General features: G+C 36.8%; 1 protein-coding gene across 1 annotated transcript in view; it reads right to left on the bottom strand.

Moving 5' to 3' along the window:
* Nucleotides 1-16,988, bottom strand: part of ZSWIM6 (zinc finger SWIM-type containing 6) — a 214,738-nt gene that overhangs the window by 1,601 nt on the left and 196,149 nt on the right. The window contains exons 6-13 of the mRNA XM_036741249.1: nucleotides 15,043-15,219; nucleotides 14,607-14,753; nucleotides 12,842-12,988; nucleotides 10,913-11,173; nucleotides 8,594-8,729; nucleotides 3,822-3,979; nucleotides 3,112-3,275; nucleotides 1,882-1,963 (exon numbers count right to left, since the gene is read on the bottom strand). Coding sequence (XP_036597144.1) covers nucleotides 1,882-1,963; nucleotides 3,112-3,275; nucleotides 3,822-3,979; nucleotides 8,594-8,729; nucleotides 10,913-11,173; nucleotides 12,842-12,988; nucleotides 14,607-14,753; nucleotides 15,043-15,219 — 1,272 coding nt within the window. The remainder of the gene's footprint in view (nucleotides 1-1,881; nucleotides 1,964-3,111; nucleotides 3,276-3,821; nucleotides 3,980-8,593; nucleotides 8,730-10,912; nucleotides 11,174-12,841; nucleotides 12,989-14,606; nucleotides 14,754-15,042; nucleotides 15,220-16,988) is intronic.

Genomic DNA, 16,988 nt, shown 5'->3' with positions numbered 1-16,988 from the left:
TCTGATGCAAATAGGAAAAAAGAAAGATAATATAACCAATACTTACACTAAACAACTGCCGTTCTGTTTTTGTTGGCATTTTTTTTCAGGAAATGTACAGTTTGTTTCATCCCACTTTATTACTGCAGGGGGGAAATATCTGCCCGATGTGCTTTATGAGTCATTGATCATGGGCAGCTAGGGCATCTTCTCATGGCCAGCACTAATTTCTCACTGCCTTGAGCTCCCCTAAACCACACCCAGTGGTTATAATTTTCTCAACAGGAACTTGTGATTTTGTTTTACTCTCATAATTTGAGAGGAAGATTAAGGCAGTTAAAAAACTTGCTATTAGCTTCATTTAAATGTACATGGTCAATGACCTATAGACTCAAGTCAGTTCCCACAGGTCATTTCTAACCCACAAAGGCCTCACTCTAGGATACTTTCACATGTAACTATAAACTAGATAATCATGAGAATGTAATAAAAGCACTTCACGTCCTGAAAGACAACTGGTCAAGAATCATATGGACAGCACTGCTTCACCTACTCTACAGTAAGATGCTGCTTGCTTATTCATTCCATTTAAAGTAACAGGATAGATCAACAACGCTGTGTCAACTGAGATAACTGAAGGATGCAAACACCTGGAACGGAAGGCAGTGATGCCAGGGGGGTATACCTACACTGACAACAAGATGCTTTCACACAGGGGTAGCACTAGCATAGGGGAGGACATCAGGAGAGGTAGAGGCTATAAAAATGGCTTCAATAGGCAGTAAAAATTGTCTTTCTTCTCTGCATTTGGCTATCCTGTTCTTTAAAAAGGCATTAAAAGTTACTACTGACCCTATAAGGGTCAATAGGACTACATACTCTTGTACTCTTCATAATTGAGGAAGAACCTAATACGAACAATAATTAAATCATCTGTTGTCAGTTGTATGTTTACCAACATTAAACTCATTTCAGGTGGTAAGGTCCCTAGAATAACAGTGACGATGAGAAGGCCTGAGAGATCTATTCAGCTTCAATTGGTAACATTCATTATTATTTTTTATTAATGGGGTATCATCACGTAGACTTATTCAGACACGCTAGTCAATGTTCAGATCTCAAAAAGTCAGAGTTGTAGAAAGCAGACTTCCATGTCAGGAGCAGCTTGAACACAGGCCATTAATCTAACAAAGAATGAATGTCCAGTGCCTGGGATGCTGGAGTGTGAGGGTGGGGTAGAGGAGAAGAAGATAAAGGGAAGAAAAACGAGGTGTGGCACTTTAGAATTTCTGAGAACCCTTAAAAAAAAAAAAAGACTTACCTTTCTGAAACACTAACACCAAGGGAACTATAATCATAATCAAGACATGTAAAATTAAACTCAAAATTTATAATTAAACTGGTTTATGAGCATATGGAAAAGAAATGGGGTTTTTTTAGAAACTTCTTTTTAATAATCTTTTAACAATCAATTTTACTTTTCAAGTAAGCAGAAGCATGAAAATAAAGATTCTGTAGGTGAATTCAGAAGCTGCTTAAAGAACAGAGGACCTGGCCACAAAAAGGGAAATTCATCTTTTAGTCTGTGTTGCAATGAAGTATTTCTATAATTTATATAAAAGTATATTCCTGATATTTCTGAGTCTTGTATTCCAGTGCACTGAAAACTGGATCATTATTTGACCTGAAAGAATTTTCAGACTTCAAGAACAAAGTAGAATGAAACAAGCTCTTATTATCTGCTTTATATTTTTCCTTAGTATTTCTTCTTTTACTAGTATAACAAAAACTGGAAAACCACTTTTTTTCTGGCCAACCCAAAGCAAATGTTGCCATCCCCAAAGATGACAAGAAACAGAAATGATATTTCTGGAAGCTGTCTTCTGAAATACATTTACTTACCCACTTCAGTTGCGCACGTTACCAACCATCTCACCATTTCCCGTCGTCGCCAATTTAAAGTTGACAATGTCATTCGCATGACCTGCCAAAATTTTGAAATATAATCAGCAATAGTATAAATAAATGGAATGGTAATAAAAGTTATTATAATGTGAAAACCATGAGAGATCTAATAACCAGAAGTCAAACAATTCTATCATGGCAGTCCTCACGTACACGTGTGCTTTCTAATCAATTAAAAACTATTGCTCTTATGTGCCAGTAAATAAAATCCTAATTGTTCTGGACTGGAGAGATTTATTTAAAAAAGGAACTTTTCCAAGCGGTCAGACTCAGTATCATAGATTTGGTATCGATTCTACCCAATACCCTTTACCTTCTACATTTACAGCTCTGTACTACTGTGCTGAGTAGTGCTGTATAATGGAAAGAGCAGGCCTTGAATTTGGGAAGAACTATGTGCCAAGCAATGGAAATTAAAAAAAAAAAACTCATAAAACTATAAGTCTCCCCAAGTGGTATGTGCAATATGAACAAACTAAAAAGCAAAAATAAAGTCGACATCGGGTTTTTCTGAAAATATAAAACTCTAAAAAGTTTAAGTTTTGAATTATATTGAATCACAGATTCAGGGAATATTAATCATCTTTTCTCTATTCACTCAAGGGAGGAAAGAATGTTAGGATTATAGTTCAAGGTGGAGGGGTTGTTCTTACTGGGAGGGGGATGGATTTTACAGACACTGATATAGTTTTTCACAGTTTTCAAAGCACTTTCACATATATTACCTCATTTGAGCCTCACAACAACCTTGTGAGGAAGGCTGGGCAGGTATGTTGATCCTCATTTTAAAGATGAATAAGCTGAGGCCCAGATAAGTTTGATGATTTGCCCAAGACCACACAGTTCTTTGGTGGACTTTGGTGGGACCAGAGTCCAGGTTTCTTGATTTTTGGTACAGGGATTTATTATGCTGCCTGCAAATACTACTTCACATCTTTTAAAAGACAAGGATGTAGCCTCTAAGAGGACAGTGAATGCATCCACAAAAAGCAGGTCCTTTTAGCTGGGAATCAGAAATGCCCTCAAGAGGTCTATTTTTCTGAATACTTAACAGGTCTACTTACCTATACTAATACTAATAAAACTAAGTCTTCTTTGTATTTACCGATCCTCAGAAGAGTAAAAACAAAAGTTTTCAAATCTCACACAATAATATTGGTCATATACCTGAAGGCCCAGCTCCAGAGACACTTTCAAAAGAGTGATGTCTGGCAAACTGTCCATGAGAGTTGCTATCTTAAATGCATCTTGGGCAAGCTTAAAAATGTGTGATGAGGAGTGAATGTTTTTCTGGATGGATTCTAATACTGTTTCAAGCCTCCGAACATCGCCTGCAATGCACAAGGGGGAGGAAGCAGACACACATGCACGATACAAGAAAAAAAGGAAAGAAAGAAAAACAATTACACAAATTAATTTATTTGAAATGTTTACTGATGGAACAGACATTATAATTGTGTTCCATAATTACTTCAATGTAAATGAATACCAGATTTACCAAAAAAAGGACACACCACAACACACCTTTAGTAAGCAAATGCATATGTGAAACAAAATCAATATGAAATAACAAACAGCTCCCTAAATCTTATTCATGGATGTTTTAAGGAATGAAAAATTAAGCAGACATTTATCTATTTCTGAGTCTAAATAACCACTTTAATCCCCTATCTGCAAAATAAGTAGCCACACAGGGGATAGTCTGGTGACTCAGGTAAGTGGGTCTCAGACTTAAATCAGCTCTATTACTCCTAACCTAAAAATCATGACCATGAAAAAACTGTCTTACAGTGGAATTACTATCAACTAAGCAATTTGAAATAAAAATTACCCTCCCTGGAAAACAAAATACTTATGTCTAAAAGAGAATACTGTACCTTTGGCTGCTGTTAGCATAGTTGATGCCAACTCACACTGCTGGGACTCAATGTGGCTTAGGGTAAACCAGCGGGGATACCGGTTCGGAACAACTGATGCAATGTGGTGTGGGCGGGACATATCTCCTGTTGGAGCAGTAGATTCCAATACTAGTAATCTGTAATGAGAAGACAAGGCAGGCTGCCTCTTTTCACTTGTCCATCATTATAACCATGGTTACTGGCAAGCAAAAGCCACAAGAGCTGCTTGACTACAGAGAAAGCATACATGGCCCAGGTGCAAGAGCTGTGGTAGACAATCTCTCTTCTGCCAGCATTTCAAAGTCAGTTTGCCAAAAGCCTCATTAACTGTTAATCACCCAAACCTAAGAGATTTGCCTCCTTGTGTATCATTAGGAAGATGAGAGTAGACAGGCAAACTAAGCTATTGAACACTAAGAGCTATTTTTTCCTACTGCCATATTTTTCATTCTTGACTCAATTTTCAAATTCACTCATTTACATAAAAAATTTGATAAAGAGAAACTAGCAATGGAGATCAGGGCAGAGAGGGACTGAAACAGAGATTAGGAGACACCTGAGATTAGGAAACAAATTGATTAATGGCAAAATTGGATGAGAAAAGGGAGGAAACTGTCTTTTCTACTATCTTATTTCCACACACGATAAAAGCTTTTTTTCTTATACCCTTCAGGTATCAACAAAATATGCCTTTGGCATTTTTTTTGATTCAGAAAATATAATATTAACTCAATCCTCAGACTCCTTTCACATTTCCCCACAACTTCACTGAAATTTCTAGTCTTGGGAATCAACTTGCCTTGATCAGAATAAACTAAAAGTGAAGATCATGATGAAAACAAAGCAAATGTTAAATCATTTCTAAATGTAAGTATTGGTGGGAAAAAATAGTGAAACAGCTATGATAACAACAACCTAATCACATAGGAAATAATATACAGCCTTTTCACTGTATCACCGCAAATTCTGGTAGTATGGAATTAAGAGTTGTAAGCAAAATGTGTTAGAATGGATTGGTGTCTGATAATACTTCCCAAGGCCCAGGGTAACATACGTTTGTGGCTTTATGGGAGGGCAATGTTCCTTCTTTTTTGTGCTTAGAATGCAGAGGTGATATGGTGACAAGGGGTGAGAGGAAAGTTTCTTTATTGTTGGAATCAGGGGCAGGAAGAGTTGGGTATATAATTATATAAGCAGACAGATAAAGAGATAGAGTTACGAGATATAATTTTAAACAGAAAAATGTCTTTTATTGGGTACATTTTGAAATTATTTCTTTATTTCTTGTTTCACAGAAAACATTAAGTATTCTCAGCTTACCGTATAGGTTGTAGACCTGCCTTGCTGGCTAAACAAAAGAAATCATTCTATCAATTGGAACTGGGGGAGGAAGAGTTAGGTATATAATTTTTGAAGGCTAATTAAAAAACCAAAAAGTACCCATTTATCCAAGTGCAAACTTTGCCAAAATTGTTTTAGAGGCAAACCAGTACTACAGAGTAAGAAAAGAAAGAATGTTAAAAGAGCATTTCCTGAGCCTGGGCTGGTCTATTTCTGGTCTCCTCTAAAAATTAGTGTTTGTTATGATGTACCTCTTCCACAGCAGCTTCCTGCAAGGCTTCTCTAGTCAGAGGCACGTGGAGGGGATTTAAAATAACAATATTCCCAGTTGTTCTGTTGTTATATACAAGCAAGAACTGCCTTTCAATGAACCAGAGACTAAAGGGAGTCTTTGCACTTTGAAGGTAATTTAAATCAGCAGGCACTACAGATGAGGATTATTCTGTACAATGCTTTCAAACTTGGCCAATGGTAACAGTATCAGAATGTGGTAACACTGAGATTCTACTTTTTTTTTTGGCAAGGCAAGCGGGGTTAAGTGACTTGCCACACAGCTGGTAACCGTCAAATGTCTGAGGCTGAATTTGAACTCAGGTCCTCCTAACTCCAGGGCCAGTACTTTATTTGAGGTTCTACTCTTAACAAAAGGAATGGAATATTTTGGATTTGAGTATGTCCAGATTTCAATATGTCACAGAAAATGCCATTTCATTTTTAGTAAATTTAGTTCTATTAAAACATTCTGTCCACAAAATACAACTAGTATTAAACTACTACTTAATAATGGTTATCATCCTGGAGACTGGAAAAGTTTGGCCACCATCTCCAGTATTTTCAAAACAGGTGATGCTGCCAGCCACAACATTCACTTGATACAGCCTTTCTTTAGTTTCTGTGACACTGGTCTCTTTTGGTTCTTCTATCTGTCCCATGGTCTCCTTTGCTGAATCATCATCTGTATCCTGAACAATAAGCATAGGCTTACTGTTTAAAGCCCCAAGCTTTTGTCCTGGCCTATCTGCAGCACTCTTCCCCCACTTAGAGATCTCTACAGTTTACATGGTCTCAGTCAGACAGTTAACACATCTCTCTCCATCCCTCTAACCCCAATCTGTCCGCTGAACTCAGTTACTGCATCACCAGTTACTGTTTGGTGGACATCTCTAAGCATTTCAAACCCAGCATATCCAAAGGAAAACATACTATGTTTTCCCCCAAACCCAACTCACCCACAAACTTTTCAATTACTATTGATGGCACACCTTTGTCATCTCCTAGCTTTGTAAACTTGTAGTAATTTGATTATTCCTTCTCTCTCAATCCTCACATATGATCAGTCGTTAACTGTCAGTTCTATAGCAGCAACACCCCTCACATTCTCCTCTCCACTCACAACTACTACCCTAATTTAGGCTCTTGTCACCTCTTACCCTGGACTACTCCTAATTTGTTTCCTACTTTTAGTTTTCCCCCTCTCCAATAAATGCTTCACAAGGTTACAAAATTGATATTTCTAGAATATTTCTAGATATTTCATGTCACATACCTTCTCTACCTTCCATCACACTCTAAAACATCTTCCATGAACTTCCTATTGCCTCTAGCACAAAAAACAAAATTTTCTGATACCTGGGCTCTTCTACAATCTGGCTCCCACCTAATTTTCTAATGATTTCATTTTCCTTCTCTTCGTGCATCAGGTGTTCTATTCAAAATGGCCTTGCTAGCATTTACCCATACATAATATTTTCTCTCCCTCCCCCATGCTTTTGCACTGGTAGTCCTTCATGCCTTCCATAAATGTGGTTTTCAACTTCTACTTTCTATAATCCTTGGCTTTGTTCGAGAGTCAGTTCAGGTGGCACCTAGAAGAGGCCTTTCCCTTCCTCATCCAAGTGTTCTCTCTCTCTCTGTCTGTCCGTCTCTCTCCCCTGTTTTGTGAATACTTTGTTTCTACTAATCTGTGAATGTATCATCTCCCTTGATGGAATGTATGCTCCCTGAAGGCAGAAACTGCTTCATTTTTGTCTTTGTATGCACAGAATCTAGAACAGTGCCTTATGCATAGTAAGTACTTAGGTTTGCTGAAATGATGAAATCTGAAAAATTAAGGAGGCATCAAAGAAATTCTAGCCTTGAGTGTGTATGTGAGTGTATATATACATATATGTGTATATATATATATGTGTGTGTGTGTGTATATATATATATGTGTGTGTGTGTGTGTGTGTGTGTGTGTGTGTGTGTGTATGTATATATATATAGATAGATAGATAGATAGATAGATAGATAGATATGAGAGAGAGAGCTCTCTGAATGTATGACATTTAATTATGGGCAATTCCCTGAACAGATTCAAAGTCACACTCATTATTTTGTTTAAAATGAGTGACATATGGGACACAGTTCAGAGGCATGGTATGTATTCTTAAAAACCCATGGCAACGGCTATGCACACAGAATGAGTGATGTAAACTTCTTACTCATTCACACTACTCAAGCTCTAAGGTCCCTTCTTTGGATGGGACTGCAGTGGGATTTATTCTATATTATTCATTAGGAATTTGGGCCTGATTTGTAAAATAGCTTATGTTTTAAGAAAAGCTAGCATTCCTCTTGTATTCTTGAAGTTTTACAGGTTACAACTTCACAAGATTCAGTGAAGAATGGAAAAAATGTCATCCTGAACCCACACAAAGGTTGGCTGGAGAAGGGACAAGTAGTTATTTAGCAAATTTGTTTTTTTAAAGTGAAAAACACAGAAAGACATTTTAATGTACATATAAGAAAGGGGGAATTGATGAATAGTTCACAGCATAAGGAGTATGAAGTGAGAAGACCTCTGAAAACCTCAGTAAGTCATTACTTTTACATGTAAGGATACTATTTGTGTTCTTGTCTTTGAGCCAACCATAAAGGTACTTTGTGATGCAACTGCTTTCCTGCATTATTGATAGATAGGGAAACAACTACCTAAAAGTGAAAACTATGGCAGCTCTGAAGGCCTCAATTAGATTTTGTCAAGCACATTTATTATTCTTTACTTTTTCAAAAAATCTAATTTTCAAAAAGTAATGAATTATTTAGGAAGGTTTCAACTGAAAACTGCCTTGTGATTAAACACAGCCCAAAATAACTCACTAATACCAGACTCTAGATCTAAGAAGGAAAAGAGGGAGAAAAAAACCAATAAAAATATCCCTAAAATTAGTATGTCAGCACACTAGCACGCCAAGTATGGTTCTTTTCCTGCTTTTAAAAAACAACACAAGACGCATAGGCAAACAGTTTCCTTAGTTTTTGCTTGGTTACAGGAAACATGAATGAATTAGTAGTAGGAGTCAGTTAAAGGCCATTTTTCCCAGTGGGAAATTTGCTTGCCTCTTCCCAGTGGGGCTTTCTATACATACCGCATTGCTCTCAGTGCAATTCTGTATGCCAGTTCAGCATCATGAGGTAGGAGAGAGGTGAAGAGATACTTGGCAAATGTATGCATTGGAACGCTCTCTCGATGGATGATTTCTCCTAAACCACTATATGGTCCAGCTGTAGGGAGAGCATAAAGATTTTACTTATCTAAATTACTACCATGGCTGATTAAAGTACTTAAACCAAAATTTATAAAAACGGGATAAGCAGTACTTCAGTTAATTGAACTCCAATCTAAGTGGTATAGTAATATTAGAGAGGAGGAAAATTTGAAGTAAAGGTCACCTGGTATTTGTAAGACAGTTCAAAATTTATGTCATAAAGCAATGATTCAGATGACTGTGCCACAAAGTTAAGCAGAAAAACCAGAGGGCTATGTGAAAGTGGTGCTCCCTTCTGCATTGTAAGGGCCACCACAATACAGGAATCATTTTTCTGAAAAGTAAAACCAGGAGAAATTTCTAGAACATCTTTTTGAAGCTTTGTCCATTAGATGACAGAGGGTTTACAAACGTACAGGTGAATACACATTCTAGCCTTTGGGACAGAGAGACACACTGACCACTGGGGACATGCAGAATAAATCTGGGTGTCCAGAGATATTCTAAATTACAAGCTAGGATGAGGCCGTGAATTATAACTGTTAAGATAGTACTCTAAAAGAATACTATTCAATAACAAAGAATTATTTACTTCTACTATTTGAAAGTTTCATCAGAATAAAAGGGTAAACTATTTAAGTTTCATCAGAATAAAAGGGTAATTAGCCCTCAGTTGATAAAAGTTGATAACAATTTTTTAAAGGATACTGTAACCCTGTAATATATTTTCCAAACAAAATTAAATGTAAGCTATCAAAATCCATTTTTTCTAATAAACTGTGACATTCATGGTGAACAAAAAATACCTTCCCATCTACACTTGCTGAATGAATGCATTGACATTGGCAACATAGTTTCTTTTAAATTTCAAAGTGAAACCACAGAACTTGTACTGATTTACAGTTAAATAGTCTGAAATTCAGTTTCTCTATTTCAACTATAAGCAAAATTGATTTCACTATACTTAGAGGTATGACAGGACCCTACTTATCAGGACAAAAGAAAATTATTTGTGGTAGAGAAAAGAGGTCTTATGTTTGCTAGATGGAAGAAATGCAATTTCTTTATTGTGCAGTCACTGATAATAAAAGGGTAAAACACTTCAATGTATTTTAATGTAGTTTTTTGGTTGTTTCTGTTTTGAATGCAACCATCCTTCCTCATCCAAACTACTTGAACATTTCTCACAACAGTTTACCTTTACAAAGGGCTTCACTGTTTACAAAACATGCTTCTTATAACAATCCAGTGGGGGCAGGAAGAACAGGTATTTCAATTTTATGGAAAACTGAGGATCATAAAACTATAAAAATTTGCTTCCTTACCTAACCAAACTAAAATCTATCCTCCAAGTCCTAATTTACATTATTTTCTCAGAACTGTCTTACTCTGATTCTCACTTTCTATTGTGTCTTAAGACAAAAACAAAACCAAACCTTTTTAGTGCGGTGATTTTTCTTCTTGAGGCATTAAAGTATTATTTTCTTGATTATTTACGTTTTCAAAGGCCCACGTTTTTTAAATGCAACACGTTATCAGTTACTGAAGATGTTTATTTAAGGCTTTTCGCATTTCTTTCTGGTCTTGACCTTACAAAGAAAACTGCAGTTTGCCTTAGAAGCTGCATGAAACTTTTAGGTTGGCTAACCTGTGTCTAATGAATCATTAGGAACTCTTAGTCAGGATCACAGACAGTGGGAATTCACTCATTCATTTCCAAATTCTCTGTACTTGTACTGCAGTATTTGCAAACAGCACATTAAAAACCCAGACACTACACAAGAGCCAATAATTCAGAGACGTTACTCAATTATAACATCATTATTTAATTGTCCAAGCAAATGGGAACTTATGTCTGTTTCTGGTATGGGATGGCCCAAACAAAGCAGCCCTATTCAAAACCATATGGCATTAAATAGGGATGCTTCTTGATGAGTTATAAACATAAGGCTGCTCTCCCTTCCCCTCTCATCCCAGTTTTTAATTTTAAGAACTGTTTTTGTCCCCTAAGTGATCCTATCTCCTGGGCAAAATGAATACGTATATGATCACTTGATGACCAAACTCCTTAAAAAAATGATCATATTTTGAAATTAATTCAAATGTCAAAGAAAAGCTACTGCCAAGCAACCTATGAAGGCATTACTATCTTCTAAACAAAGCTCAATAAGAAAACATAAAGCAGCTTCATCAAGGTACCTTCTAATAGGAAGACTGCTTGCTTGCGAAAAATTTTCACTAATGTATCATCCAATTCGATTTCTTGTAGCTTGGAAATGAGCTGTTCCTCATTTCGGCAAACCTTCTCTTGTGTATACAATCCATCTGGCATGATCCGCTGCTGCCCCAGTCCTATTAGTGCTACTTCCACAGCCAGAGTTAAATATGATTCCCCTTCTTCCAAGAACTTGTGTGTGGGCAGGTGCTGGTACTCCAGAGACTTGCCCTGCCCCATATTCTCTGTGAAGAAACAACAAAAGAAATGGTAGTTCACATGCTACTTTTCCCTATACACTCTGACACATACCAATATTTATTTTTACCAAATGCTGCTTAATGAATTATAATATTTATCCTCTGGAGAGTCAGAAAACCTGTTACATAAAAATGAAGTTTCCCAACATCTTGTTTAATTAAGAAAGGAATCTCCCTACTGTAAATCAATCACCTCCAAATTTCTACTCAGTCCCACAGTGAACAGACCTAAAATATTTAAATTAAAAAGAAGTTAATGAAACATACAGCTGAAAGTAAATGAATATTAACTAGTAAAAGCTAGCAGATCACTCATGATACTTTCTTTACTTCCATACGAGCTGTAAAGATCTGACAAGATGTTGGTCCTGTATTCTTAACTCCAGGATCTAACGAGAATAATTTCACTCCAAAGGTTCTTCACATCATTGACTGTGTATTGTTTTCAAAAATGATACTTTTAATGAGCATTCCTTGGTGATCAGAGTAGATTTCTGTTGTAAATTAAAATAAACCTCAAACAGTGTACAGTATTTTCTATCAAACCCCAAAGGTAAGATGAGCAGATGGATTCCTGAGTCTTTGGGCAAAAACAGGGCTACTATTAACCCAAGGAGAAAAGCCCTCCGAGGGCTTACATGGAAGCAGGTAAATTCATCTCTCTATCCAACTTTGCTACAAGAGCACTAGAGGGACCCACCTCATTGGCACCTAAACAGGCACTACTAAGCCCTGTGCAGTCATACAGAAGAAATGGGCTAAACATACAGCTAAAATGGAAAGACTTCTTTAAATGAAGCCCATTTTCTCCACATACTTAATAAGGCTTAGGATTAATATTTATTCATATGTAAGGATGCATAAGTGTCTGCAAATGTGCATATGTGGTAATAAATGTGCATTTCTTATAGAAATCTTTTTGCTTCTTTTAAAAAAGGAAAGGAAGAGACTCTTGCTCTTTAATATGAATATGCTAAAATATAATTATCAATATGACAAATTAAAGGAATATGCTAATGAACATTACAATCAAAAAGTTGCAGGAGCAAAGGAATGGAGTATTTGTAACATGAATTTTCAACAATTCCTTCGATATTGCTTTAGTCCGATAGGTTGTGACCCCTGCCAGCAGCCATGATTTCACTGGCGAAAAGAACTCTCAATGAAGAAACTTCCTCTACTAGAGCAGACCAACAATTACAGCCTGCTATGCTGAGAGATTAAATGACTTCCCCAGGGTCACAAAGCCAGGAAGATGTACACTTAGGTCTTTCTGACTCTAAGGCCACTATAACGTGCTGCCTTCTACTGCCAGATCATGCAAAACAAAAAGAGGCATGCTCAAAGAACTTTCCCCCCAAACTTACACATCAGGAACTGTAGTTTTTTTTTTTTTATAAAAGGCAAGTGATTCTTTTTCTGAGTATACTCTCCATAACTAAGATTTTGCCTTTTAGTAAGGCTTAATGCTTTGTATGTTGTATAATATTGCAAAGTATATTAAGAAATTTAAAGTTAGTTGAAATTATTTTCTAAATGAAGAATGCTAATCATTTGTGAAGTAATTTTTATGTATTTTAAAAAACAAAACTGAGGAAGAGTTTTATGCCATTCAGTATCGAAAAAACCCCACACAAGTCTGAACTGTTTTACCTGCAAAATCTGAGAATCCAGGGTAGCTTTCATCCTCTACTCTGCAGGCTTCCATAAGGCTACTGAAGAGGGTGCCAATGGGATCTAAAGGATGACCGACCCAACCTTCTAGATTGGTTATTGATGTTATTCCTTTGTGGAGCAGCTCTGCAGAAGGCGCATTAAAAAGGGGAGAAGGGAGAACGAGGAAATATTTATTAATACCACCCAAATTAAACTACTTCTCATTGACATTAAAAATAATGCAACTGATTACAAATTACTCATCAGCAAAACAAAACAAAAAAACCAACAAAACATAATATCATGAAATAGAACAACAAAAAAGATACAGAAAGCCTCTAAATCACAAACAAGTTGTTACAAAAGTTGATTTGTGTTGTTTGGTAAAAGCTCACAACGTATTTTCCCATGAAAAATGTTATAAATGGTAGTCTGGTTTCCGCATTAAGTTAATCATCTGTAGTATCACTTCTATGGGAAAACAGGCTTCAAGTTCCAACTCTGGGGTACTGTAACACATCTTTGGTCAGGTAATATGGATGGTTCCCCATAGAATGGGACCAGGAGCCAGGAGGGGCTAATGCAGAGAATCTGCTTCTGGGGTTCAAGAAACTGTTTACTCTCTTTAATTAAAAAAAAAACACATCTGTGGGTCAATCAGTTCATTCCCCAGGTGTTCTGTATTGGGGGAACAAAGGAAAAGATCCCACAGCCACTGCAAGGGCTGTATATCAGGACTCTTTTGGTATCTATTTGTGTATATAGGTCAAATGAAAGCTGAGTTGTTCAAAATTAGAGACTGACTGTATAATTCCCACGAAAATAACATTTCATAACCTTTATAAACATTCAATAAGAAATGAACACAATTCCCAGAACCTTTTAATACAACTAAACTTTTATTAATGGCTACTATAGGCAAGGCAAGGTGCAGAGTTAGAATAAACTCATCATAGGTGTCAAGACTAAAAATGCAGGTCAACAAAACTTTTAAAATTCCTACAGTACTACCTATACGAAGGGTTTCTAGACTGTGAGGCGCATAATTAATTGTAAGCAGCCTTTGTTATTTAGATAAAGGAAGATCAATGTAAGTGCAAAATAAAAATAATCTATGACCTTTTTACTATTTCCAGAAATTTTTGAATAGAAATTTATAGCAACCAGCATAAGAAAGAAAGAACGGGATTAGTGTATTGTTGGTATTTATATACATGATGTATGATGATACCATTAAAGTCTCCCAAAGAAAAAATGGTAATACCGGCCTAGACACACACAAAAATGTATTATCATCATTTTGGTAAATATCTTTTCAGCTAATATGTTCCAGCTGATTTACTTTTCGTAACTACAAAAATTTTCACTCTTAATTAGAAAACTGTTCATTTCCTCCTTCCTTTCAAACACTACATGACCTTTCTTTCTCTTAATTCCTTCTCTGCCCTCAGGCTTCATTTCACATACACCAAATAAAATAACTTACCTTGGGGGGGAAAAATCTTAAATTTCTCTTTCATTTCTCTCCTGAATTCTGATTTCCCCCTGCCCTCCAACCCAACGGTCAAAGGAGGAAGAAAAAGCCTAGCATTTCTCGCAGACTAACCATTCAAAATTTTAAAATTAAAAGAAAATGAAGTGCATAAATGCCATCTCCATTGATTTCATTTTAGATACAGATTCTTCATGAGCAGTTTAAAATCAAGTTGTATGTCATCACCCAGAATTTCTTGCCAATGAAACCCTCTTCTCTCACATGTACCTTTCTTCTGAGTTCGGAACATTTCCAGTTGTTTCTGCTGCTGCCGTCTTAGTGTATTAACAATTGCAATTGCTAGCCTCAGCGCTTCTCTTGGGTATCCGTGAGACCTTAACGCATCTACTCTCGCACAGGCTGTAGGAACATGTTCTAAAACAGAGAAATTTATGAGGAAAAGTTGCCACTCTGATATTTATCAAAAAATTGTATCTAATGAAAATGGTTTTCCACTAAATATTCTTCAGAGATAAGAAACTATATTGGCACTAGAATTTGAATGCAAAACTCAGCTCTTATTTGCCAAGCTTTCATTCATCTACTATTGAATCTCTTCCCCCTCCCTGCAGTACTCCACCCCTCCTCCCACTTCCCCCAATAATGCTATAGAAACTAAACAAAGAACAAGTCATGGAAACATCTTTCCGGTGTAGCCACTCACCATGCCAGAGGGGCCACCCGTGAGAGTCAAAGAGGGAGTTTTCAGTGTCGTCATGGTAACAGTAGTTGGTGTATAGGTCGCTGCTGATAATGTGCTGTAAGTGGCTATCCTGCCAGTGGAGATCGCATGCCTCAATGGCCCGTGTGAACACCGTCCGATGCGGCCTGCTCGACGAATCTGTTATTTCCACAATGCAGAAAGCGCCATCAGCTCTTATTCATATGTGAATAAGTCACTCACACCATTATGTTGCCAGATGTCCATAAACACCCTTGCATACACTGGTCCTGTACCCCTTATGCAGAAAAGTTCTGGTGAAGAATTTCATCTCTTAAGTTCTAGGGGGCAAGAGACACCACTTGCTCACTCACTCTTGTTTTGTCTCACACACACACACACACACACACACACACACACACACACACACACACACAAAACTCTGCAGCCAATGAAGCTAATGTTAAAGGCAACCTGCAAACTAAATATTCACAACTCTGGTATACATGCTAAATACCACCCCCAGCAACTGGGCTCAAAAGAGGCATTCAGCACCAAAATCATGTGGAAATTCACTAATCCCCTTTTCTGTGATACTTGTATGTAGGCTACCCTTGATCAGATCAATAGCTCTCACAAAATACTATGCAAGAGATGCAACATCAGCCATGGAACCGTTCAGGATTATACAGTCAGCCTTTAAAGATACAAGTAAGTGTTGTGCTTTTGGTTATATTTTTAAACTATATTGTGCGGTTTTGCACAATTAAAAAAATTATGCTCCTTGGGATATAATGATGAAATGCTACTTTACATCCCAAAAGGCATAAGTATAAATATTTAACACTTCACAAAGCCACACAACATAGTTAAAAAACAAACCACTGCACTTACCTTCACCCTACAGACTGCCTCCTGACTCCAGGGCAGGTTCCATGACTGCTGTGATGTCACCAGCATAGTCTATGCTGGGGCATCACAAGAGAGTAGAAGTATACAATCCGAGTAGGGTTCAAAGTTGCAGGACCTAACGGAAAAAAGAAATGTTTGGGGAATAAAGGATAGTCTTATTCTAACTACTGGGGTTATTAGTACCAACCAACAGAGTGGTTAGAATTTGAGCTATTTTCTCCCCCCACAGAAGACTGTCAATTATTTCCCCAGTTTTTCATAGGACAAAGCTTATCTGAAATCCTATGTTGCCACTAATTCTACCTGATGTATAGTATGTGCACCTAGAACAGTCTGGCAATAATCACGGAATCATGGAATATCAGAATCAGGAACCTCATTTTTTCTTAATGAAAAAAGTAGCAAAATAACTTCAGGTCAACTTGTTTTATGAAATGTGTTGGCAATTTTATTTAGTCTTAGCTTGACACAGTATAAAATAACTTTAAAAGTTGGGGCTAGAACAGACTCTAGAGCAGAATTTCTTAAATGTGTCTTTCGTGTGTTTTAAAATTTTTTTGTAATTTTTTGATAACAATTTCAATAAAATCGGCTTGTTTTGTAATCCCTATATATTTTATTTTATGCATTTAAAAACATTATTGTGAGAAGTGATCCATAGGCTTTAACAGACCACCAAAGAAATACATATTACAAAAAGAGTTAAGAATCCTTGATCTAGACATCTTGTAGGCTAACCCTGTCATCTTATAGCTGAGGAAACTGAGGCCCACAGAGACTATGTGACTTGCTCAAGGTTAAACAGTCTGAGGCTAGCTGATATATGCAATCTCTCTCTTACAGTAGGCGAATACTTCTTTTAGTTTTGAATGATTATAACTAATTTTTGGCCAGGGCCTATTTGGCTTTTAATATTTATGCTTATTTGCAAACTGCTAAACTTCAGCAGATGAGCCTTAGCATACACTTCCATTTAGGGCTCAAAGTTTAGAGTCATCAGGGTCATGGCAGTTCAGATAAGTACTTTCTTACACTAT

Source organism: Trichosurus vulpecula, chromosome 1 (assembly GCF_011100635.1).
Source record: "Trichosurus vulpecula isolate mTriVul1 chromosome 1, mTriVul1.pri, whole genome shotgun sequence".
Taxonomy (NCBI): domain Eukaryota; kingdom Metazoa; phylum Chordata; class Mammalia; order Diprotodontia; family Phalangeridae; genus Trichosurus; species Trichosurus vulpecula.
Note: the sequence above shows the minus strand (reverse complement) of the source record. Positions and strands in the feature narration are given on the sequence as shown.